Raw genomic sequence first — 26,180 nt, forward strand, 5'->3', positions numbered from 1 at the left:
TCATTGCCACATTAGTGGTGTAGAAAATATGTACCCTGCATCCAGAGGAAAAGAAGATGATTGTGGATTACAAGTGTTTTGGTGTTTTGTTCTTTGTACTCATGATAATACTGTAAAAACTAATTTTTAAAGATGATTTCTTTGTTTTATAAAATAATACAAGTTTATTATAAAAATGAGAAATATGGAAGAGTCAAAAAAAAAGAAAGCCATATATCTCTTAAAATCCTCTTTCACATACACTACCATTGCTAACAATTGGTAGAATTATTTTGGGTAAATGGGTGGGAAATGACTGTGTAATTAAAAATGAGTTCATACTCTAATGTTTTTTTAAAATCAAAAAACTATAAAGTAAAAATGAAGGATGCATGAATTTTCAGATAATTTTTATTTTACTTTGAGTACATTTTAGATAATTTATTATTGTTTAGGGGAAATGATGATACAAAATACAGAATAAAGTCACTTTTAAAATTTATGTTTCAAATTTAGGCAGTATTGAAGGACTAAATTCTATGAAAGATGAAGTTAGTGCTTTATACTTTCTCCTCCCCAAATGTTCAGTTATACCACTCTATAATTACTTTATTTCATCAAGGCTTTTAACATGTGCATTTTGTAGTGCAATCATATGCCCTTGGTATTTAACCTTTGTTCTGTATGTACGTGTATTCAACTCATCCCGTTCTTTTTCCAATTTTTTTTTTTTTTTTTTTTTTTTGCATTTTCATTTACTTTACTTTGGTTCTGCTAATATTTGGCTGGATTTTTTTCCTGTTATTTAAATTTCTATTACAGTTACACTTTCATATAGAACAAGGATAAAATGTCTGTATTTAAAACCAGCAGCCCTCTGCTCTCCTCCTCCCCAAACACCATACCACTCCCCATAAAAATCTTAGAAGCATAATTCTTTTGATTATTTCTTTTTTGTTTTATTTCACATTTCAAAAAGATACATTTATACTGTTATTTCTTGATTTGCTAACTTTAGCTATGTCTATTGGCTTCCTGTAATATGTTAGATATAGATTTAGATCTTTTAATTCATCTGACTCTTCTCTTATGGTCCAGGATATTTGAATTTCAACTTGTAGTCAAATCATTAGTCCTTTTTTACACTATTATGATTATATACACATTTACACTATTGATTTAAATAGCATATAATTATTTCACTTTCATAACTTTTTGTTTTCTTTTTGTTTCGTTGGAATTAATATTTACTTCATTTTTCATTTTATGTGCAAAGGATTGTAATGTAACTATCTTAAATTTTTTTTGAAAGTATCATATCAGAATTATCAAATTCCTATTAGTATTTTTTCTCAAATTTTCATATATATGTGAATTTTAATTTTATTTATTTATTTCCTTTTGATTTCTCTCCCAAAGTGCTCCTGAAAGTTTCTTTTGATACTTTTCCTTTAGCTTACTTATCTACTGCAGTGTAAATTACACACACAATCTAAGATACACAGATGAATGCATTTTTTTATATGTGTGCATTTATGTAACTACCATCCAGATCAAGATATAGAACACTTTTAGGACTCCAGCAGGCTCCCTTGTGCCTATTTTCATTCATTAATCCTTCCCTCAAATATTCTGATCCGTATCACCATGGAGCAGGTTTTTCTGCTTCTGAACTTCATATAAATACAGTCATGCAGTATACACCCTTTCTTCTTTCACCCAATTTTATATCTTTAGATTTCACCCATGTTGCGTGTAGGAGTGGTTCATTTTTTTTCATTGTTCTGCAATAATCTATAGTATAAATATACTATAAAAATTATTTTTGTAAGAACTTTCTAACAATTCATGGTAATCTGACCTTGAAAATGCTCTGAAGAAATCAAAACTAACCTAATAATTTTCTTTTTCGTGTCTTGCTTTTCCTTGCTAGATATATGAAGAAATTTTATAATAATCATTAAACCAAGGGCAATTTAATCAAGATATACTTTCGTTAACAATTTTTTTGGAACCTGACTGTCCCATTGATCCTTAGAGATGGTTCCTTTGTCTTCCTTATTTCAAGGATTTTTAAAATTATGAGAAATTATAAAATATTTTAAAATATTTTAAATATACTAATGTGTTTTTATTCTCCTCCTTGGAATTATTCTTATATTGAATCTTTTCCTTCTTGACTCTTATCTAGATATATCATATTTTCACCAAGTGCTTTAACTTTGTTCTATTTTCTATTACTTATGTCTAATCTAGTCATTACTTTTTCTAATTTATTTATTATCTGGGTAATGTTATTGTTTTGGCTCTCAACTTGTCTCCTTGTGTATTATACCCTTTCATATTATAGTTTTAAATAAATCAAATAGTCTTTGACTCTGGTTTTATTTAATCTCTGGTCTTTTTAATATTGTAAAGGACTTTCATAGTTTTTTTCCCTACTTATGATTTCCACTAGCCTTTACCAATGTGTTAGTTTCTTAATTATTATAATCATTATAGTTGTTATTAATATTATTTGCCATAGTCTTTTTCCACAACTACCAATTTGTGTTGCTAATCTTTCATCTTGCCCGTGTTTCTCTTAGCTCAGCTTAAACTTTCTGTTTGCCCAATATGGCATGAGAAGATTTTTCTTTAAATTCCCCTCTCTATCTTATTTGGCACTTTTTGTTTTTCCCTCCTAGCCACAGTTGGACATACAGAATCATATTCCAGTCAGTTTTTGAAGACCTGAGGGAAAGTGGGAGAAGAAAAGTTTGTCTGTGTGATGCTCTAGTCCTGTGCTGCGGTCTCTATTAAGACTCCGTTAAATGTCCTCTGTAAGGCCCCTCTCTTCTGCCCACAGGTGTGGTTGAATTTGAGAGATTTGCCTGGTTTTTCCTACTTACTCAGCTTTGAGCCCCGACTTCTGGAGGGTCATGACAGCCTTTCCTGCTTCCGAATACACCCCATGATCATTTTCCACATGGGGAGGAGACGTATGAGCACCCCAAGGGTTCTGGTGACTCAAGTTTCTTCATCAATACTGGTTCTGGAGTGGGAGATAGGTTTCAGATTAGTTCTGCTCTACCGGAACTTTCTGTATATTTCATTGGCATCCACTTTTTCATTTATGACATGTGTTAGTACCCTTTATTTGGTTTCTGCTATTGAATTTTTTTCTTTTTTTAAAAAAAAAAATTTTATTTTGTTGCTTACTTGGGGATAGAAATTCTTTAATCTGGCTTTATGTACCAATCTTTACTTGGAAGAATTATTTTAAAGACCTTTAATGTAAATTTTTTCATTTATTCTCACAATAATTTTATTCATAAGGTGAAGCTTACTTTTTAAAACCTCCACTTCGCAGAATAAGAGACAAAGGCTGAAAGGAGTGAAATACCAAGCTAGGTAAAATTTGTAGTTCCTGGCACAGCCATGCTTGGGAGCCCAGTGCTGCTAATTCCATAGAGTTTCCTTTCCATTCTGCCAGGAAGCCTCTCACTTATCTGTGTTGAGCATCCTAGGTTCACATTTGTACAATGACTACAGAGCAGACTCGCACAAGGCATTTAACTGTGTTATATCTTAATGGTTACTTTAATCCTGTGTGATTATGGTGGGGATAATGTGAATTATATTATTCGTCTTTGGTATAAGCAAATTAATATATTATCTAAAGAGTATATTAAAAATGTCCAGAAATAATAATATCTGCTATTAGCATTTCAAATGTAAGACAATTCATTACATTATTTTCTCTTTTTCAGGAAATACAAAAGACATCATAATGATATATGAAGAAGACGCTGAGGAATGGGCTCAGTACCTGAGGGAAATTTTATTATGTGTAGTGAAAAGGGAAGCAATCCTATTGTATCGCTTGGAGAATTTCTCTCTTCGGCATTTGGAATTGCTGAGATTAAACTCTTACAAATGTAAACTTTTGATATTATCAAACAGCCTGCTTAAAGACCTAACTCCAAAGAAATGTCAGTTTCTGGGAAAGACACTTCATTCGCCAGAAAGTGTAGTTACTCTGCTTTGTGGGGTGAAGAGTTCAGATCAGTTCTATAAATTACTAAATATCTCTGGAAGCAGATGGGAGATCTCAACTGAGCAGGAGCCTGAAGACTACATCTCTGTAATCAAGAGGATTATATTCAGAGGTAGTGTTGCCAAATATTTATTTATTTTCATTTTTATTTATTTACTTTTTATAATTAAAAAATTGAGTTTTCTTTAAATCAATGAATATCTGATGTTAGGATAAAAGGAAGAAAAACGAATACCAAGTTCACTGTACTTTCAGTAGGTGTTGGTGGTATAGTGGTGAGCATAGCTGCCTTCCAAGTTCACTGTACTTTCCACAAAATGCATTAAGAATCTTAATTTTTAGCTTGATTACAAGCAAGGCTTATCAGTTGTTCTAAAAATGGTTTGTAAATGTATTCCTTAAGACAGCGCAGATGAGACAGACCATGGCAGAACAAAGTATGGTAAGCTATGCTATATGCCAGTTTGATTATGGAAGCTGGTTTCTCATTTAACTGATGAGGCTCGAATTAATATTATCTAACCTAATATTGTTGCTAGTCAGTGACAGTTCAAAGTTTGAAGATCTGGGTTAGAATTATAGAGCTTCTGTTGTGCTAATTGTATGATATCTATATATATGCTATGAAATACTGTTATTTCTACTCGTTTTAAATAGCAAATTTAATTTTAAGTACATAACCATTATGTCTAAGAGCAGAACCCAAGAATCCATTTGTTAATTAATTATGGTCCCATGTAATAGGCAAAACTGTGAAGCTTACTAATGTTAACGCTTCCCCCTTTCACAGATCTTTTCTGCTCCACGTGGAAGGGGTGCTGTTTTCAGCTGCTTCCCTGGTTTTCTCAACCTGTGCTTTGTCTTCAACTCTGTCTTCCAGCTATGGTTTCATCTCTTACAGGGAAGGGGTGGAGCTGTTATTTTGTATTGGCCATATCAGATATTAAAAGTTGGCTCTTCTCTTGGAGCATATTTCTGGGTTCTTTGGAGTTCCTCTCATTTATGGGAATGGCTCTTCTGCAGTTCCTTAATGAGACGACTGTTTCCTCTTCTTTAAGCTCCTAGCTGTTGTTGTCCAACCCTTATAGATTCTTACTGTGAGGTTGTATGGCTCCCTCATGTGTCACATGTCATGGTCAAAATCACTTCGAGAAATGGCCTGGCTGGGTGTCTCTCCCACCTGGCCCACATCTGTCTGCAAAAACCTTCATTTATCTTTTATCCTGACAAACTCTGGCCATGCAAGCCATTTCCAATATAGCCATTGCCACCATCCTGTCTTCAGAGCAGCAATACAGCCCCAGTCTCTTGCCTTTGGGCATTTCCAAACACAGGCCTAACACAAGTGTTGGCTCTCTATAAACCCAGGCAACACTTATCAATCCCAAATGTTTTGCTGGAAGCCCTTCTCACTGTGCTTGAGGAGGGTAATATCCCTCACTCTTCCCATGTGGGGAAATAACTCTATTTTTAAAAATCTCTTGTTAGTTCCAGTATTGCAGCCTCTTCAAATCCAATACTTTTTAAGCCTTTGTTTCAGTTATCTCTGGTGACGGTAACAAGTTTCTCTAAGATTTAGTAACTTAAAACAATAAACAATGATTTCCATGGTTCCGGAATCTAGGAGTGGCTCATCTGGGAGGTTCTGGCTCAGGATATGTCATGAGGTTACAATAGTCAAGCTATCCAGAGCTACAGTCATCTGAAGGCTCCACTGGGGGAGGATCTGCTTATAAAGGGGCTTCCATTTTTGGCAGTTTCCTTTGCTATAGTGTTTTTAATCACCTCTTGGTTGGCTGAAGGTCACTTCTGCTAGATTCCTGAGAAAGGCCTCTTGGAAGCAATGTTTCTGAATTCTTACATACTCAAAAGTGTTTGCCTCTCGCCTTACTCTTCAAGTACGGTTTGGCTTAGGACAGCATTGCTCTTTCTTCTAGCTCTGTAGAACTTGGACAATTTGTATTTGGATGGCTGACTAAAGGATTCTTCATTTATAGTTGAAATCTAGTGACTTCACTGAAATGTTATTTTAGTGAGGATTGTTCTGGATTATTTTGCCTAGGTATGTGCTTTCTATTTTTCTTTTTTATCTTTTTCTCAAAGTGTAGATTCAGATCTTCTTTTATTTCAAGAACAATTTCTTGACATATCTAAATATTTGCTCTGTTTTATTATCATTATTTTATTTTTCAGGGATTCCTTTTATATGTATTTTGGATTTCTTTTGCCTGTGATGCACTGCACAATTTCTCTCTAATCCTTTTTGGTTTTCTATTAATATCTGATTCACTTAGTTTGCATTTTCACTTCAGCCTTGGCTAACTTTTTATGTTTTCAGTAATTTCTCTTCCTCTACATTACTTCCAACTTCTCTTTCATTTTTAGAGTACTTTTTCTTTTTTCTTTTATTCCATTTAGTTGAGCACCTGAAGCTTACAATTCATCTCTTGTTCTTGGCTTGCTCACCTCTCCTTGATGCCTTGCATTTTCTGCACTGTACACATGCTTCAAAAAGATGATTGCTATTCATTAAATTTTAAAAATTCATGGTGAAATGTTTGATCACAATTTGCAACTTCATTTATGGCAACATGTTTTTAGTTTGTACCCTCCATGAGTCACTGGTTTTCTTCTCTCTCTTTCTTTCGTAAGTACCTTTATATAGATCCTATGCTGGTTCAGTTTTTTTTCCGTGTCACTGAACAAATAAGTTGTTTTTGGTGCACCCAAAGGAGATATACAGTGTGGGTTATGTTGTTTGTTCTGTTTTGTTATTGTTGTTGTTTTACAAAGAAATACTTTGCTTTTCTGCTTCCAAGATATAGATGCTTTCTATGATATGTCTTTTCTGTGTAGTTTCTCCTTTAGCCTTACTTTTTCTGCTTTTTTAGAATCAAACTGCTTCCGTGGGTGCTTCCACCTCAAACAGTTGCATCATGTCTGCAATTAAAACAAGGCATGTGCTCTTAGCCTTAGAGGAAGGTATATTTGTGAACTCTTTTTGAAATCTGTAGCTTCTGTATTGTTTCTTCAAGATTTCTTTTCTACGTTTGCTCCTGCACACACTTCTGCTCAGTCGTCACTGATTTGGGAACCATTCCACTGATCTTGGGGTCTGTGATTTCACTGTTTCCTAATTTTCACTAAACAGGGAATTTGCATAATTGTTTCTTACTGTTTATGTGTTGGGATGATGTACAAGCATAAAAAGGGGAAATATTGACTCTGCACCACAATTTTCAAACTAGAAGTACTCAAAGATTTTTATTGTTGTTGTTGTTTTGTTTATTTGGTTTAGTATCCCTCAAGTACATTATGCTTTTTTTGGTTGGAAAGAAAAAAAGTTTCAATTGGAAAATTATGAAGAAAATCACAATAAAGAACATATAGAGTACAAATAATCATAGTATGCTACTTATCTCCTCTGAGACATAGGAGCACTGAAGATCGATGGCAAAATTTTCAATGGTTCCTCACACCCATAATTTCTTTTTCCTCAAAGAACTTAGGTTGTTTTGGCTACTTAACTTGTGATGTCACTATTATGTAATACTACTGAAGAAATACCTTTTTGTTGTTTTAGTTGTTTTGTTTTATGATGAGTGACTTCGGGTAGCTATGAAAGTGGTATTCTGCTATATGCTGAAATTATATTCCTATTCATATTTGGTAGGAGAAACACTTGCACTTTATAGACCACGCAGCACTATTTTGAAGACACTATTAGCTCTCATCTTCCTACATTAAAGTTCTGAACACTGATTTATTAGAATAACTTAGATTACCAAATAGAAAATATAACCCTGTTGTGTGGAAAAGACAGTTCAAGTGTCTGAGGTACAAGAAAGCAACCAGAATGTAGATCCATAAGTCATTTCCAAACCATGCATAAAATAAATTTTATATATGGGTTGTGTTCCATGACAAAATTGGTACTAATTGCTATAGTCTTTGCAATAATAAATTTGTTTTAGTAAACAGCTTAAGTGGTCTATTAAATTATTTTATGTTTCATATTGCCATTCATGTTGAACACATAAAGTCGAGTTTTCAAAATTTAGAACTGTGTAAAAATGAGTGAAATAGTACAAAAGATGTGGAATTCAATTATCGCTGTCTCTTTTCTACTTTCTCTTATCCCATAGAGGCATTTCATAAAGGATAATAGAAACTTATTATTCAGAAACATGCTATAAAGAGAATAATAAAAATGCCACAAAAGTCATGGAAATAATTAACTGTTCTAATATATTCACATAAGACAAAGAAAAATCAGAGGAAATTTTATAAAACTTAATGAAGGAGAAAGATATTTTATAATTAATCAAGGCTCCAGAAAAAAGTTTTTAATATTAAAAAAGTTTTTAAAATGATACAATAATCCATGTTTGCTCTGAGTATTTTATTTCTTTTTAAGGAATTAAGAAAAATAAGTTTCCTATCTCCTTAATTCTCAAATTGGGAATAATACAAATTCATATGTGTTTCCACCTTTGTTTATGTTTTATAACCACTTTGGTAACATTTCTGCCTTTTTCTGTCTTCTAGTTCTGTATTTACTTTTGGTTCTTTACCTGATTTTCTCCTTCTAGTCTCTCCACATTTATAGGTTTTAACAGCATTGTTTATATGCAGTATAAATAAAGTCAGCTAACATTTGTGAGCACCACTGTGCACTGTAGTCCTCCCAAATGGTTACCAGTTTCTACGACCGTGGCCCATCCCCTGAGCCTCCTTCCTTCCTCGCTGTCTGTTCCATACTTGGCCACATTTTCCCTCTGAACCTGTTCAGGCACTCTGGTTCTCACCTCCCGAGTTACCATTCACCCACACCCCTCTCCATGGCTTATTTTCTCATATTGTCTTCATTGTCAAGTGATGGGAAAAACTGCTCATTCTTTCACGAAGAACTTTAACATTTAATTTTATTTTCATATTACCAAACCAAGGATTTTAAATTTTTAGCTTTGTTAAAACTAAAAGAAGCCTAAAGGGAAAAGTAGCAGTGTAACAGTACTGTTATTAGAAAGAAAAAAACAAAATAAACAGCACCGCAAACAACACGACAGAAACAAACTACCCGGAAGCGTTATTTTCCTTCCTTCCTGTCTGAGCTGTGTATTGCTGTAAGCGCTCTGATGTACTGGGCCTGCTCAGAACTAGTCAGCCAGGCCTCGTGGCCTCTCAAGTGGAGTTCATCCTTTCTGCATGGCCTCCAGCTCCTGGAAGGTATAGAGCCAACATGGGCGTCCAGCCAATTGTCATCAGCTTTAGCGTAGGATCAGGCTGGGAGTCTACTGGGGTAATTGCATGACTCCCCGGTGAACAAACACAGCTTCCCCTTCTCTACCTTTATACCACTGTTCTTTTTAATGCTTCCCTATATTTTATCTGGACCATCCTTCCCCGTATTTTCAGTTGAGATCCCAGCCATTCTTCAAGGTCAGTTGAAAGTTGCTTAATCAATAAATTCATCTCAGATCCTTTCTGCTTGAAAAATACTTTCCTCATCTCTCTAAATCTATTACATTTTGATTATTGCTTACTTAGGACTGTCAGGACATTCTGTATTCTCTGTAACTCCTTTTGATCATTTCCTTCTTCTCCTTATTACTTTCTGTTTTAAAAATTTAATGCTATTAACTTTCTTATAAAACATTTCAGCATTCTAAACATCAACCAAAAAAACCCCCAACCAAACAGAAAGTACAAACTGTGCTTTTAAGTGCAAGCTTACAAATGTTTATGGTGCAGTTGGGCTCTTCACTTTGTTAATGATGAAAAGGTTTATTGTGGTATTCTTGTCAAAAACACATAACCAGAATCTAATCACGAAGAAATGAGAGACAAACCCAAACTGAGGGACATTCCACACTCTTCAAAAGTATTAAGGTCGAGAAACTGAAAGAAATGATGAGTTATTGTTTCAGATTAAAAGAATCTAAAATGACATGAAAACTACTGTATTGGATGCTGGACCAGGAGAATTTGGCTATACAGGAAATTAATGAGACAATAAAATTTGATTATGGACTATATAGTAGATACTAGCATTATATAATCTTCATTTCTCAGATTCTGAAATTGTACGATGGTTATGTAAAAAAAAAAAAAAAAAAATCCCTGTTTTTAGGAAATACACATTTAGGGGTAATGAGGCAGGATGTCAACTGGCCTATACTGCCAAATGTTTATATATATATGGACACACACACATAGAGACCTATGCATCTGTATGCACAAATGCATGTATGTATATATGTATTGTTTACATATATGTATGCATATGATTGTTGACTAAATATCCTGACTTACTTACCATACACATTTATAGTTCTAAAAAATAAACAAAAAGCAAAGTAAGCATATTCTTGTGCTATGTGCTGATAGTTCTGCAACTTTCAGAGGTGATGCTTTTTGAAGGACATAGTTCAGTGCATGCACTGGGAAGTTAACCTAATTGCTCCAAGGTAGGCAACCATGGAGGAGCCTTCAAATGTCTGTTTGGTGTGTAAAGACGTAGCGTTCTACCGCCATTCTTACTAAGAGGGGGGTCACCTCGCTTGGGAAGGCATGTTCACTCTGTATTGTTTACTGGTCTTTTTTTCTACATGATATGTTAGCTCTTTATATCAAGTAGCATGCCCATGTCTTATAGTCTGGTTTGCTGTATATTGTGCTTCTTTCTTAGAAGAATTGAATGGTTCAAAAACATTAGGAATCATTAATTTGCACTAAGTTTCTTCCTAGAATTTCTTGTATAAGCTGAATGTTTAAAGGAGAAATATTTTTTTCCCATTAAACAAATGTTAAATAGATTTCCTGCAGAAACTCTATTACCTGCCTCTGAGCCCAGAACAGGAGGTATAACCTGGAGGGAGACCTGACTTAAGTAATAGTAGTTTCCACCTTATCTGATTATTGTCATGATTAAATTATTTAGTACATATAAAAGAGCTTAAAAGAGTTACCAGCAAAGAATAAGTGTTCGATAAATGTAAGCTAGTTTTATTACTTTTCTTTCTATACATAAAATGGAAGGAAGGGAAGAAAGAAGGAAGGAGAAAGGGAGGGGGTGAGGAGGAGGGAGACAGAGACTGGGAAGAAGGAGAGAGGAGAAAGAGAAAACAGGAAGGTTCTAGGACTGGAAATAGAGGTCAGGGTGTTATTGATAGGGCAAGAAGCAAAGGTGAGAGGGGAGAATGGAAAACACAAGGTTGAAAAAGAGTGTGAAGGGAGGAAGTGAGTCCGATGCCAGGTGAACATTCTAGGAGGAGTTAGAGTTCACGAAACTGAAAACTGGCGAAAATGGAGGAAGTGGCACGAAATAGGAAGAGGAAAGTTGATTTAAGTCACTAAGGCTGTTAGCAAAGAAAGGCTTCATTTCGCATCTCAGGACTTGCACCTTCCCTGGAGGGCGCAGGCCAGTGAGCAGGCGAGGTCCTGCTGCTTTGGGGCCTGGCTCAGGGAAAACGCCTTCAGGGAGCGGGAAGAAGGGGTTGAAAGAGAGAGACGTTTCTGGTAACTTATCAGTTAGGTAACTGGGTTTGTTCTCACTAGATGTGGTACATGTGGACAAAAGGGTATATATGTTAAAGAAAAATAGGAGTTTCATTTTCTAGTGCTTCTAGTTCCTTTTCACAATTTGATATGTTTGGGCTTTCTCTAAATAAAGTGAATGAATTAGAGCCACTCCTCCTAGTTTATTAAATTTTGTACTTTTCAAAGTGTAACGATTTTTAGTGTGTGTGTGAAAGTAGAAGGAATTTGCAAATGATAAATTAAATGTACTGGTTTTATGAAGTAAAGGAAGTCTGCCTGCGTTGTTCCAGCTTTACGTAATAGTAAGACGAATCCGTACATACAAATCATTATTTACCTATGGGTCTCTAACCATCTGCATCAGACTATCCAAGGTAATAAGGAGAGGAACTTGCCAAAACTTCAGATACCTGGCCCCATCCTACTCCTACTGCATTAAATCTCTGGGAGTGTGTTCTGAAAGAGCAGAGAGTCACGGGAATAAGCATTTAACGAGCTCCCCACTGGGGCTAGGGCACACTGAAGTTTAAGAACCACTGAGCTGGACAAATTGTCTCATGAATATAATTGTTATTAATGAATAATTAAGCATTGCTCAAAAGGTTAGAAATAGTGGCATTGTACATAGATCAGTATCTGCCCTTTGTTGTTTCAAAATTTTTCTATTTTTCTTAAAACAAGGAAACTGTTTATGTTGATTTTATAAATGTGTATGCAACTATAATTTAGCTCATTATTTTAGAAAATAATAATTGCCCTGAAATACGAATACTGAGCATTTTTACTGGTCTGAACAGGGTATTTTGAAATACTGTTCTTATCTTACTTTAATTATGAAATTAGTCATGCATACATAGTAGAGTATATGTGTATGTGCATTTTATAGAATAATTTAAAAAATCAAACACCTGTGGACTCACTTGGACCTTAAGATATAGAACATTACTGATTCCCTTGCAGCTCCTTAGGGACCTTACCCCTGTTGTCTTCCCCTCTCTCCCTTCTTACAGATAAACATTATCCTGAACTTTGTTTTCATCATTTTTTGGTTTTGTTTATAGTTTTGCTACATATGCATTTATGTGTAAAAATATATTATCTGAATTGCCTGGGTTTTTGTGTTTTGTTTTGTGTGTGGGGAGGGTTTGTTTTTGTTTTTGTTTTCCCTATATTAATGGAAAAATATTGTATTTGTTCTTTTCTGACTTACTTTCACTCAATATTATGTTTTGGAGATGTATCAATGTTGATGTATATAGTTATAGTTTGATTATTTTCATTGCCCCATAGTTAGAATGCACCATAATTTATCTGTCAATTTTATTATCTATATAAATTTTGTCTATTTACAGAGCTTTTTGTTTGTTTTCTTATTTCGTTTCATTTGTTGCACTCAAATGTTGCTCTATGAAAATTCTTTGTGCAAGTCACCTGGTATACAAGTGTAAGATTTGGGGGCCTATGTCCAGGAAGAGAATTGCTGGGTCATAAGATTTGTGCACGGAATAGTTAATGCAAATTGTTTTCCCAACAGAGTTGTACTAGTTTACTTGATAGAAATGTAAGAGAATCCTCAATGCTTCCCATCCTTTCCAGTATTTGGTACCCTCAGAATTTTTAGCTTTTGGAATTTAGTGGAAAGTATATTTCATTGTAGATTTTACTTGCATTTTCTTGATTACTAATTAGTATTTTCTCATATATTTACATATTTCATGTGTCCGCTCTCCAATTTTGTTCTGTGGAATGCTTTCTCATGTCTTTTATCCAGTTTTATTTGTTTATTTTTGTCTTTTTAAAAATGGTTTTTAGGATACTTTAACAATATTTCATTGCATATCTTATGCATATCTTCTCAGACCTTGAGTTTGAGGCTTAAATTATTAATTTCCTTTTTAAAATTGTTTTGATAAGCAGAAACTCTTAGTATAGTTAAGCATACCAATATTTTTAAAATTTTATTATTTATTATATCCTGTTTAAGAAATCTTCACCTCTCTTAAGTTGTACAGATACAGATATCTTCCAAAAATCTGAAACTTTTGACTTTCCTATTAAACTATGACAATCCATCTGGAATTAATTTGGTGGGTAAGATGAGCTTGGACTTTATTTTTCCACTATGAATTACCTGTTACTTGAATGTTTCAGCTGAATATATTTAAAAGATTTGGAGCTATTCAAGATTTTCTATTTGAATCATTTTTGTTGTTTTATTTTTCTAGGAATTTGTTAATTTCACTTGTTTTCAAATTGATTGGCATAAAATTGTTTATAATATTTCTTTATTTTTTATATTTGCTCTGAAATGCTGTCCTCTTTTATTTCTAAGATCACTTATTTATGTCTCCTCTTTTATACTTGATTAATCTGAGCAGACTCGTCAATGTCATTGTCCTTTGAAAGGAGACCTTTTGAATTTTTGAACAAATTTTCCATTATATATTTTTCTATTTTAGTTATTTTTGCTATTATATATTTTATCTTTCTATTTTCTATGAATTTTTAAAATGCTTAGCTCTTGGATATAAAGCCTTTTTGCTTTTTACTTTTAAAATAAACATTTAAGACTATAATTTCTCTCTAAGCACTTCTCAATCTATACACAAAATGTTCTTACAACTTTTTTTGTTATAATTAAGCTTTACATATTTTCTAAATTTATTTTGATTTCCTCTTTATAAGTATTATAAATAAAGAGATGTCTGGGCTTTAAGTTATCTTTTTGTCACTGATTTCTAAATTTTGTTTTATGGTCAGAGAATGTGGTCTGTATTTCTCAGGTAGTTTGAAATTCATTGAGTTCTTTTTTATGGCCTGGTATTTTGTCACCTCTCCCCCAGGGTGACAGAGACAAAAAGGATTACTCAAAGCCCATTTCTTCTGAGCAGTGAGAAGCCCTGAAGGGGTTAATTTCCCAGGAACCCTCAAGAAAGAGGCATTCCTTCTTGGAAAATAACACCAAACTAGGGTCTTCTCTCAGTATTTATTTTCCAGGTCAGAAAGTTACAGAAAAGGAACACAGCTGGTTACGAAAGAAAAGTAAGATAATTGTCATGGCAATAATCATTAGGTTTAGCTGCACCAAGGACATCTGCTCTTAGAGCCAGCAATTTTGCTGTGTTACGATTCTTTATCTACAACAGAGACTTTAGCCCAGGGAAAGTTTCCTGTCTTCCACAAGTTTAACATTTCTATGTGTAATTTTAAAAAGTTAGGCTATACCTGAAACTACAGGGCCTTGGAAGCTAGGCCATGTGATATACATTTGCTTTATTAATGTTAGTATATTCCACAGTATTTGACCAATTTTTAAAATTCTCCATGTGTGCTTGAAAAGAATACTTATTTCCCACATTTGATATGTGCCATTCTTTGTGGTCATTAGGTCAAGTTTGTGATTTATATGGTGTGTTTTTCTAGATTTTTAAATTTTCAACTACTGTCATATGTTTGCTTAATCTTTGTATATTAGATGTATCTTTTATAAATGGCATATAGTTTGATTTTTTTAGTCTTATGATCTTCATCTTTTAAATATATAATTCGATCAACTTATATTGATCGTGATGCCTGATAGATGTGGATTCAATTCTGTCACCCTATCGATTGTTTTCTATGTGTTCCATTTTTTTCATGTTTTTTTTCTTTAAACTTTTTCTGTCCTCTTTTGGATGAAGTCCCCCATCCATTCCATTTGCATTCCAATTTTATTCTTTCAGTGGTATCCTAGATATTTTTTTTCTTTATTTTTATAGCAGTTTTAGTTTTATAGACAAATAGAGCAGAAAGTACAGACAGTTCCCTCACATACAGTTTCTCCTTTATTGGCATGTGACATTAGTGTAGTGCATTTGTTACAATTATGAATCAATATTGATGTATTATTAATAATTTATTTTCATATTAGGGTCCCCTCTGTATATCGTCCAGTTTTATGGGTTTTGCCTAATGCATAATGGCATGTATTCACTGTTACAGAGTCATGCGGAATAGTTCTGCTGCCCTAAAAATCCTCTGTGCTCCACCTCTTAATCCCTCCTTCCTTCTTCCTCTCTCTCTCTCATCCTCTGAAATGCTGGAAACCACTGATTTTTATTTCACTACCTCAAACATTATCATCCATGTTGCCATGAATGACAGGATTTCATTCTTTTCATGACTGAATAGCATTCCATTGTGTTGAAATTTTAAGATGTATATTTGACTTAGCAGTTATTATTATTAATGATCTTTGTTATTATCATCTTTCTTTTCTTTTGAAAAATAAAAAGGCCTTATAATGCATTAGCTGTAATTATCTGCTTTTCCAGCTTTACAGGACAATTATTCTAACTTCGTTTTCTTACATGTTTTTGATATTATGGAATAAAATATGTGTTTAGCTTAAATGACATATTTACAATTTTCTTTCTATGCTGTTTTTTCTTGCATCTCAAATCCTTCTTCTGGGATAATTTTCTTTCTCCATGAAGTATATCATTAAAGTGTATCTTTAATATCGTTTATTATTGTTAATAAACTATATCAGTTTGATTTGTGCAAACATGTTGTTATTTGCATCATGATTGAAAGATAGCCTCACTGGATATAGAAGGCCATTTATTTTCTCTCAGTCCTTGAAAATATTTCACTCTCTTCTCAATTCCATTGTTACTGTTGAGAGTCTATTATTTGACCACCAATCTTCTGTAGCCGATCTGTTTTCCCTTTAGCTGCTATTAAGATTTTCTTGTCTTTGGGTATCTTCAGTTTTACAAAGATTTGTCTAGATATTTTATTTTTAAAATTTATCCATTAAGTAATTATTTGTGTTTCTTAGATCTGAGATTCCATATCTTTCCAAAAACCTAAAAATGCTGGGCCATTACACCTTCCATGATCTTCCCTCCTCTCCATCCTCTGATTAAGCCCCACGTACAACTTTCCCACTGTCTTTCTTTGTCTCTTAACCACCTTTCACATCTGTCCTCCCATTGTCCTTGCTTCATTGTACTTCATTTCTTCAGATTTCTCTTTTGGATAACAGATTTTTCAGCTGTTTTTCATCTGCCACTGAAAATCATTAAGTTTCGTAATTTCAGTTATTACATGTTATTATTACATTTTCCATTTCTAAGAATTCCATTTGGATGTTTTATCAAAGCTTGATCCATTTCAATAGTCTTTGATTTCTTCACAGCCTCATTTTCCTTTTTTATTTATTCATTATATTAATACTTATTTACAGTCTTTTTCTGAAACTAGTAATGCATATGTGGATTGCTAACCTGAGTCTCTAAGGCTTTTAGTTTTTATGTATTTTTTCGTTGTAATTGAAGTAACATGGAACTTTATCTATGGAAATCCTTTGAGGCGTAATTTTAACATATTTTGCTAAAGAGAAGAGTTAGGTCTGTTTTTGCCAAAAAGTTGAATTTCCACCTGGAACCACTTTAAACTAAATTTTTGGCTCACAGTGTTTTGCCAGTTTTTTAGGTAGACTCTTTACAGGTCCTAAAACCTGTGAATGCTCTCAGCTGTGAAATCTTGAGACAATTTTTCTATTTTTCTAATCCACCGAGAGCCAAGGCTGAGAAAGAAAATTTCTTTTTGCAGGTTTTGGTGTCCAAGGTTTATAGGTAGATCTCTGGTCTGACTTCTCACTTTTCTCATGCCCCGACTTTGTCTTCTGTCCAATGAGGATGGAGCTCCTTAAAACCACTGGGGATCCTCAGATACACTCAGAGCAAATATGGTTCCAGTGTCCTCCCATAACACTATAAATTTGTGCCTCCTTATTGTTTTGCCCCCGGAAGATTTTATTGCTTTACCTTCAAGTCATTCATGCATGAAATATCTTTGTTGTTATTAATATTATTATTTGCAGTATTTTAGGTCTGATTAAAAAAAAGACGGATAGTTTTGAATCTCTAGTTTGTTATATCTGTAAATAGATTGCTAGAAACTCTTTTTCAAACTGGGAAACAAATAGTTATCAGTTAGGAGTATAACATGGACTGTGAACAATTAAAAATTTTGACGAATGAAGATTTCTGTCACACATGTTGAGACAGGGATTTTGTGAGCCTTTGAACCTAACAGCGAGAACTGCCTTTTCTTCTCTGTTCTGTCTTCACATGCTTTATTTTCATAGAACAATTCACCTTTGAAATAAAACATCCAAAATGCTTCAGTGGATTGATAGTGTGAAATGTAGACATTCCAACTTAAGAGAAGAAAATGGTTTTAAGTGAGTCTAAGATGCTGCAAATAAAAATTCTTCTTAAAAATTTCAATGAAACAAGAAATTAAACTTAGATGAGAAAGAGATTTCTTTAGAAACAGTTGAAATTTAACCACTTTTTAAAAATAAAACATCCAGTTTTCTTTAAAAATGTTTTTAATATGGGATGACTGTGTTCCTTTCTCATCACGTGAATTATTAGAGATAATAATTAGGCTCATCTCATGGTAGAAAAGATGTGATTTAATTAGTTTTCACATTTTGTTAGAACGCATAACACTGCCTTAGAGAGTTGAATTCAGAGTCATGTCAAAGAAAAGACGAATTTTTCCATAATGGACACTATAGTGCAAGAAAATGTAATGATTTATGTTTATAATAATGGCAAATTAGAAATAAGTGTGGCATGAAATATTAATTAAATTGCAACATTTGTGTTATGGGCCCTTTGCAAATCACTACCCTGGGGATACATTTTTGGTAGGTTATTAAATGTAAAACTGTACTGTTCTGTATTCCCATTAATAAATCTCTTTGGGTAGGATATCTGCTAACTGTCCTTGCCTGGTTTTGGTCGAATGTGTTTGGGAAAAACATGGCATAAAATGTACTTTTCAAAGTTAAGTTTTCTTTTGGATTTCCTGAGTTTTCTTTTTTTCTAATGTTCTTTCCTCCAACTTGGTGAGTTTTCAAGGGGTTGGGGAAGGAGAAGCCATATTATGAAATGAAAGTATAGCTAAAAAAGAATGTTACATATAAATTTATAAACCCTTAGATTATAAATAGATTAAATTAATAGCAACATTGAAGTTTATTACCACTATGTATTGAAACTTCTTTTAAATCATAGTCAATTGCAGTGTGCAGTAAGTGTAACCTTACAAAACAAAAACAAAAAAATTGTCTTTCAGCCATTTCAAACATCCTATTTAGATCATTTCTAGTCAATTCTATTGTTGCATAATTGTTTTCCACATTAGAAAAAAGACCTTCGAGTGCCTATTGTCTAATTACATATTTATGGTAATGTCTGTTACTCATAAATATGGGGGCGACTAAAAATTGCTCTAGAAAGGCTTGATTTCTTGTTCATTTTATTTAAACCGTTACATTTTGGGAGTATGTGAAAAGATGGACAGATACACTGAGGCCAGGAAAAATCTATTTCATTGAGAAAACTACATGCAGCTTTGAATGACAATAATGTAGAATTCATGTGTAGGTGCTCTGGTATTAAGAGGCTGGAGAGCTAGATGGAATCTGAAGGGCTTTTTCATGTTCCTGTGGAGTTTGAATTGAAACCAATGTCCTGCAAGACATTTGTTTCAAAGCCCTTTCAAATGTGGGTAAGCTATAACTAGACAAGAGTTTTAGAAGGTTGGTTCAACATATGCAAATCAATAAATGTGATACACCATGTTAATAAAAGCAAAGACAAAAACCACATGATCATCTCTATTGACGCTGAAAAAGCATTTGACAAAATTCAACATCCTTTCATGATAAACACTCTCTACAAGTTAGGTATAGACGGAAAGTATCTCAACATAATTAAAGCCATATACTATAAGCCCACTGCAATTATCATCCTGAACAAGGAAAAGCTGAAAGCTTATCACTTAAAAAGAGAAACTAGACAAGGATGCCCACTCTCACCACTCCTATTCAATATAGTATTGGAAGTACTAGCCAGGACAATCAGAGAAGAGAAGGAAATAAAAGGCATCCAGATTGGAAAGGACGAAGTCAACCTGTCCCTTTTTGTGGATGACATGATCCTATATATCGAACAGCCTAAAGCCTCTACAAAAAACTCCTAGGGTTGATAAATGATTTCAGCAAAGCTGCAGGATATAAAATCAACACACAAAAATCAGTAGCATTTCTATACTCCAACAGTGAACATGCAGAAAAAGAAATCAAGAAAGCTAGCCCATTTACAATAGCCAACAAAAAAATAAAATACTTAGAAATTAAGCTGACAAGATGTGAAAAATCTCTACAATGAGAACTACAAACCACTGTTGAGAGAAATTAAAGAGAACACAAGAAGATGGAAAGACATCCCATGTTCTTGCATTGGAAGAATTAACTTTGTGAAAATGTCCATATTACCCAAAGTGATCTACAGATTCAATGCAATCCCCACCAAAATTCCAATGACATTTTCCTCTGAGATGGAAAAAGCTGTCCTGACATTTATATGGAACAAGAAAAGACCACACATAGCCAAAGCAATCCTGAGCCAAAAAAATAAAGCTGGAGGCATAATGCTACCTGACTTTAAACTATACTACAAAGCTATAATAACCCAAACAGCATGGTACTGGCATAAAAATAGACACATGGATCAATGGAATAGAAAAGAGAACCCAGAAATCAATCCATATGCCTACAGTCATCTGATCTTTGACAGAGGGACCAAGCCTATACACTGGGTAAGAGACTGCCTTTTCAACCAGTGGTGCTGGGAAAACTGGCTACTCATATGTAGAAAAATGAGACTAGACCCATACCTTTCACCATATATCAAAATCTACTCACAATGGATTAAAGAATTAAATATACATCCTGAAATAATAAAACTCCTTAAAGAAAACATAGGGGAAACACTCCAGGAAGTAGGAGTGGGTACAGACTTCATGAATAGGACCCAAAAAGCACAGGCAACTAAAGGAAAAACAAACAAATGGGATTATATCAAACTAAAAAGCTTCTGAACAGCAATAGAAACAATAAACAGAGGAAAAAGACAACCAACAGAGTGGGAGAAAATATTTGCAAAATATACATCTGACAGAGGATTAGTATCCAGGATATACAAGGAACTCAAGTAACTTTACAGCAAAAAACCAAATAACCCAATTAAAAAATGGGCAAAGGAGCTTAATAGGCATTTCTCAAATGAAGGTATAAGAATGGCCAACAGACACATGAAAAAATGCTCAACCTCACTCATCATCCAGAAAATGCAAATCAAGACCACACTAAGATACCATCTCACTCTAGTTAGGATGGCTAACATCCAAAAGACTTAAGTGCTGGTTGCAGAGAAAAAGGAACACTCATACACTGTTGGTGAGGTTGCAAAATGGTGCAGGCTTTATGGAAAATGGTATGGAGGTTCCTCAAACAATTACAGATACATCCACCACATGGATGACCCAGTGATTCCACTACTGGGAATATACCCAGAGGAATGGAAATCATCATGCCAAAGGGATACCTGTACTCCCGTGTTTATTGCACCTCTATTTACAATAGCCAAGAGCTGGAACCAGCCCAAATGTCCATCATCTGATGAGTGGGTAAGGAAACTGTGATAGATCTACACAGTGGAATACTACCCTGCTATAAAAAAGAATGAAATACTACCATTTGCAGCAACATGGATGGACTTCGAGAAAATTATATTAAGTGAAACAAGTCATGCACAGAAAGAGAAATACCACATGTTCTCACTTATTTGTGGGAGCTAAAAATAAATAAATAAATAAACACACAAACAAATAAAGAGTAGGGGAAGAAAACAGAATAACCACAAAAATACCTTGAACTATTTAAGTCAAGTGAACACATACGATGAGGGGGAGTGGAGGGGATGGAGAGAAATAGATAAAGGGGCATGAAAATCAACTACAATGTATTTTGAGATATAAAATTTAAAAAATAAACTATTACATTTTGGGAATATGTGACAAGACAGACAGATCCACTGAGGCCAGGAAAAATCTATTTCATTGAGAAAACTACATGCAGCTTTGAATGAGAATAATGTAGAATTCATGTGTAGATGCTCTGGTATAAAGAGGCTGGAGAGCTAGATGGAATCTGAAGGGCTTTTTCATGTTCCTGTGCAGTCTGAATTGAAACCAATGTCCTGCAAGAATGTTTGTTTCAAAACCCTTTCAAATGTGGGTAAGCTACAACTAGACAAGAGTTTTAGAAGGATCACTCTGATTCTGTGATATACAGATAATGGCTACAATGCCTGGGCAAGGACTAGATATTACAATGGTATAAGAGAGAAATGATGAAGGCTCGATTAAGTAATGAACAGAGAGATAGATTATAAAGGACAAATTAGAAAGAAGCTTAAAGGATAAAGTAACAGGTTATAAGGACAGATTGGAGGCTGAGGATGTTTCTCAGATTTCTGTCCTTGACCTTCTTTTTCTAACTGGCTCTCCATAAACATGGCTTAAAACATTTTCTCTAAGCTGAAGACTTCCAAATCTATAATTCTAGGTTAGCAGTTCTCAAGAATTTTGCTCTCAAAACAACTTTATATTCTTAAACGCTTTCGAGAACCCCAAGGAGCTCTGGTTTATGTCAGTTAAACCTATTGATTTTTATTATGTCAGAAATTCAAATGTAGAATTTTACAAAATATTCATTAATTAATTTAAAATCATAGACCTGTTACATTTTAACATAAATAACATCTTTCTATGTAAAAGGATTGTATTTTCAAAAACAAAAATCAATTAGTGAGAAAAGTGTCACTGCTTTACATTTTTACAAAACTCTTTAAAGTGTGGTTTAATAGAAGTCAGTTAATTCTCATACTGGCTTCTGCAACATGTTTTGCGTGAATAAAATCCAGCCTCATCCTGATTATGTAGTTAGAAAAGAGAGGAGTACTCTTTAATATTATACCCAAACTCAACAAGTGACAGGTTCGCACTGTATGTATTGGGAAGCTCTCAGGCTCATGGTGTATAAGTCTTTCAAAGTTCTGTTTTTTATTTGGAAATATAAATTTTCTCCTTGACAACAAGTGCTGTTGCTAGCTTTCCTTAAAGTGACTAGTATATTTTCAAGAAAATATCTGTTGGTGCCCAAGACTGAATAATCATAGTTCGTTTGTTGCTCTTTCAAATATAGCTGTTGTTTCATGGGGGTGGGAAAGGCCTAATGACTTGCTTAGATGCAACTCAAGGAATTGCTCATGTGCATTTCCTTATGATAACTATTGAACTTCAAAATGTAGCAGAAATGCACTATAAATGTTGCCACATAAAATATTAAAAAGTCATGTACTGGACTTTCCCTCTGCAAAGATGGAGTAATTAGGACACAGTATAGCTAAACAAAATAGACAACACGCATGAAACAACTGTTTCCAGATACCGGACATCAGGAAGTTCAGGAACTTCATTCCTGAGGGACGGGAAATAGTACAGTGAGTCCTGTAACTGCCCTGGCTTACGGCCTGGAGAGAGTTCCCAGGCCACAACATGAGAAGGGGAAGCCCAGGTGGAGTCAGTGGTTTCCCAGAGTTCATGAGATGTAGGTGGGAGCACAGACAAGAGAAGGCAGCTAGAGTTACAAGGCAGAGTACTGGAGAGCAGAGAAGCAGCACACAGACTGGATGTGGGGGGCTGCCTAGGAATCCCCTTGAATCTTCAGCTGAACCCTACCTAATTGAGGCATTTATGTGAGGAAGCAAGCAGATAGAAAAAAATGTCCTGAGGGAGCAACCAAACAATCTCAGGAGCTCACTCAGGGAATAATGTTTCCACTAACACAAGTGGAAAAACTTCATAATCCAAAAAACATCAGGTAGTATACTCAGAGAAGTATTTCCTGGGTAGCGGAGGCAAAAATTAGCCCTGGGTTAAAGACTCTTGTTGCCCTGCATAACAAAATTTGAAAGCAAGCCTTAAAAGGATCAAACTGCTTTCAAATAATAGGAAGGAAGCTAAACAATACCTGTAGGAATACAACACCCAAGAAGCTAAAATTTATAATATGTGGCAGAAAATCAAAAATTATCCAGCAGGCAAAGAAGCAGGAAAATTTTACTCATAATCAGGAGTAAAATCGATCATAAAGAATTTGTACCATGAATAAATAGAGAACCATCAAAACACAATAATAAGCAAATGATCCAATTAAAAAATTGGTCAAAAGATTTAAATAGATACTTCACCAAACGAGATCCAGAATGCAAGTGAGCACATGAAAAGGTGCTCAATACCATATTAGGGAAATGGAAATTAAAATTGCTGCAAGATATACAATGACTAGAATTGCTGAAGTTGAAAAGACTGACAATACCAAGTATTGACGAGGATGTTGAGCAGCTGGAGTTCTCAACACTGCTGGTGGGAAAGTAAAATGGCACAACAACTTTGGAAGATATTTTTGTAGTTTCTTAGACAGTAAAACATATACCTACCGTATGATTCAGTCATTTTGGTGCTAAGTATTTACCCAAAATAAATGAACACATAGGTCTACATAAATATGGATAGCAGCTATGCTTGTAACAGTAAAAACTGGGAACAGCCCAAATGTCTCTCAATAGGTGAATGGATAAACCAATTGCAGTATATCCATGCAATGAAATGTTACTCACCAGTAACAAGGAATGGGCTATTAATACCTATTACAACATAGAGGGACCTCAAAATAATTAAGCTGAGTGAAAGATGTCAAAAACAAAAGAGAACATATTGTATGATGTTAGAAAATGCAAAGAAATCTATATGACAGAAAGCATATCAGTGTTTTACTGGTGTTCAGGGAAGGAGGGAGCAATTACAAACATGCTGAGGAAATTTTTGACATGGTTTTTATTATTTTGATTGTGGCAATGTATATATATATATATGTCAGACTCATGAAATTATACACTATAACTATGTGCAGTTTAAGCATGTATATATCAAACATGAATAAACTTGTAAAACATTTCAAGGTAGAAATTTAATAAAATGATTTTTACTGAACAATTATATATGTTTCTGATGAAGCAGCAAAAATGATTTAATAAATATGTTCCTAATGAAGCAATAAAAATCATTTTATTTTATCATTTATATATGTTCCTGATGAAGCAGTAAAAATCATTGTATTAAATTGCTACTTTGAAATGTTTCACAAGTTTATTGATGTTTAATTGATATATACATGTTTAAACTGCACATATTTATAATGTATAATTTCATGAGTCTGTCATGTATACATATATATATGTATACACATCACCACAATCAAACCACAAGTGTGTGGTGGTTAATAGCACACTTTGGTACCACTGCCTTTACTCATACTGAGGTGACAACTGTTTTACTCTCCATTACTTTTGCACCATCAAAGGCAAATTATATCTTAGTGTTATTATGAAAACTGTTTTGACCTCATGGATCTCATCAATCACTGTTCTAGTCCAAACTTTTTCCCCTAGACTCTACATTGTTAAATTTATGTCCCACCTCCATATTTGCTAAATCATTATTATCTCCTGCCCTGCCACCATAGCAATATTTAGCCCTATTCACGTGTTCCAGATCTTAAAGACATCGCTATTGCTCCCATTACCCCAGAGCTATTACAGAGCCCTTTCCATATCCCACATTCAATTTATTTCTCTGCCTTAGAAAAATCTCTACTTCCCCATGCTCCATCCATTGGCTGGATCTTCATCTTTCCTTTCACAGTCTCCTGCTAGAATCTCCATGCTGGTAACCTTCTTTCTTTTCTTCTCTTTCCTCTCTTCTTCTAAGACACACATTAGATTATGAGGTTTGACGTTGCCTACAGAATAAAGTCAAAATACTCAGAGTAGCAGACATGTCCTCTCATAATCAAATATCATGTAAATTAGTTTTTTAATTAGTAGCAGGATTTTAAACACCTACATTGATTTTTCACTAATTTAGACAATAATTAATCAATTCTAACAATAAGTGTAAAATGATAACTTAGTAAATTTAGGACAAAGGCAAGTAGAATTATTTTTTTGTACTTCTAGAATTTGTTAAGGTTTGAAAAATTATTAGCTGCCAACTTTCAGATTCAGAGATTGAATATCTGCTTTTTTTTCTTTCTCTAAGAAACTAATAGTTCATTATAACTTCAGAATTCCAATTAAAATGATGGATTGTTTGAAAAGTATATTACTCAAAAAGTCTGAATTATAAATGTGAGTTCAGGTATCTGATGCTTTACAAAAAGGGTTTTATTTTGTCCAAAAGAGCTTCTCTTGCTTGCATGATTTAATAATGCAGCTCAAATTATTTCTGAGGCTATAAAGACTAAGATTTCAAGGCCTTTTCCTTTGAATTTATGATATGCATTCAACCTGTCTTTGAAAAATTTTATCTTTTTTCTTTTCACCAATTTATCTTTTTTAATTCTATTTTTCATTCTTTTATTTTTAAGTGTCGTGTTTTTCTTGTTCTTATATATATTAAAGAATGAAACTCAAACATCAAAATTGTTAGTAGAAATTTTTTAGTCCTAGACACCAGAATGTAATTATGACTTGTTTATTGCTAACAAAATAAGATAAAGGCATTTGGTCAGGATATTTTAGTTGTGTTAGTAATGGTATTCTGTACACTACCTGGGAAGCTTTTAGCCATATTCATGTTATGAATATAC

At 33.9% G+C, this 26,180-nt stretch overlaps 1 protein-coding gene across 1 annotated transcript in view; it reads left to right on the forward strand.

Annotated features, from left to right (window-relative positions):
- Window positions 1-3,736: 3,736 nt before the first annotated feature.
- BANK1 (B cell scaffold protein with ankyrin repeats 1) overlaps window positions 3,737-26,180 on the forward strand; it is a 271,822-nt gene continuing 249,378 nt past the window's right edge. Inside the window, exon 1 of the mRNA XM_063108726.1 lies at window positions 3,737-4,130. Coding sequence (XP_062964796.1) covers window positions 3,752-4,130 — 379 coding nt within the window. The 5' untranslated portion in view covers window positions 3,737-3,751. The remainder of the gene's footprint in view (window positions 4,131-26,180) is intronic.

Source organism: Cynocephalus volans, chromosome 9 (assembly GCF_027409185.1).
Source record: "Cynocephalus volans isolate mCynVol1 chromosome 9, mCynVol1.pri, whole genome shotgun sequence".
NCBI classification, from domain to species: domain Eukaryota; kingdom Metazoa; phylum Chordata; class Mammalia; order Dermoptera; family Cynocephalidae; genus Cynocephalus; species Cynocephalus volans.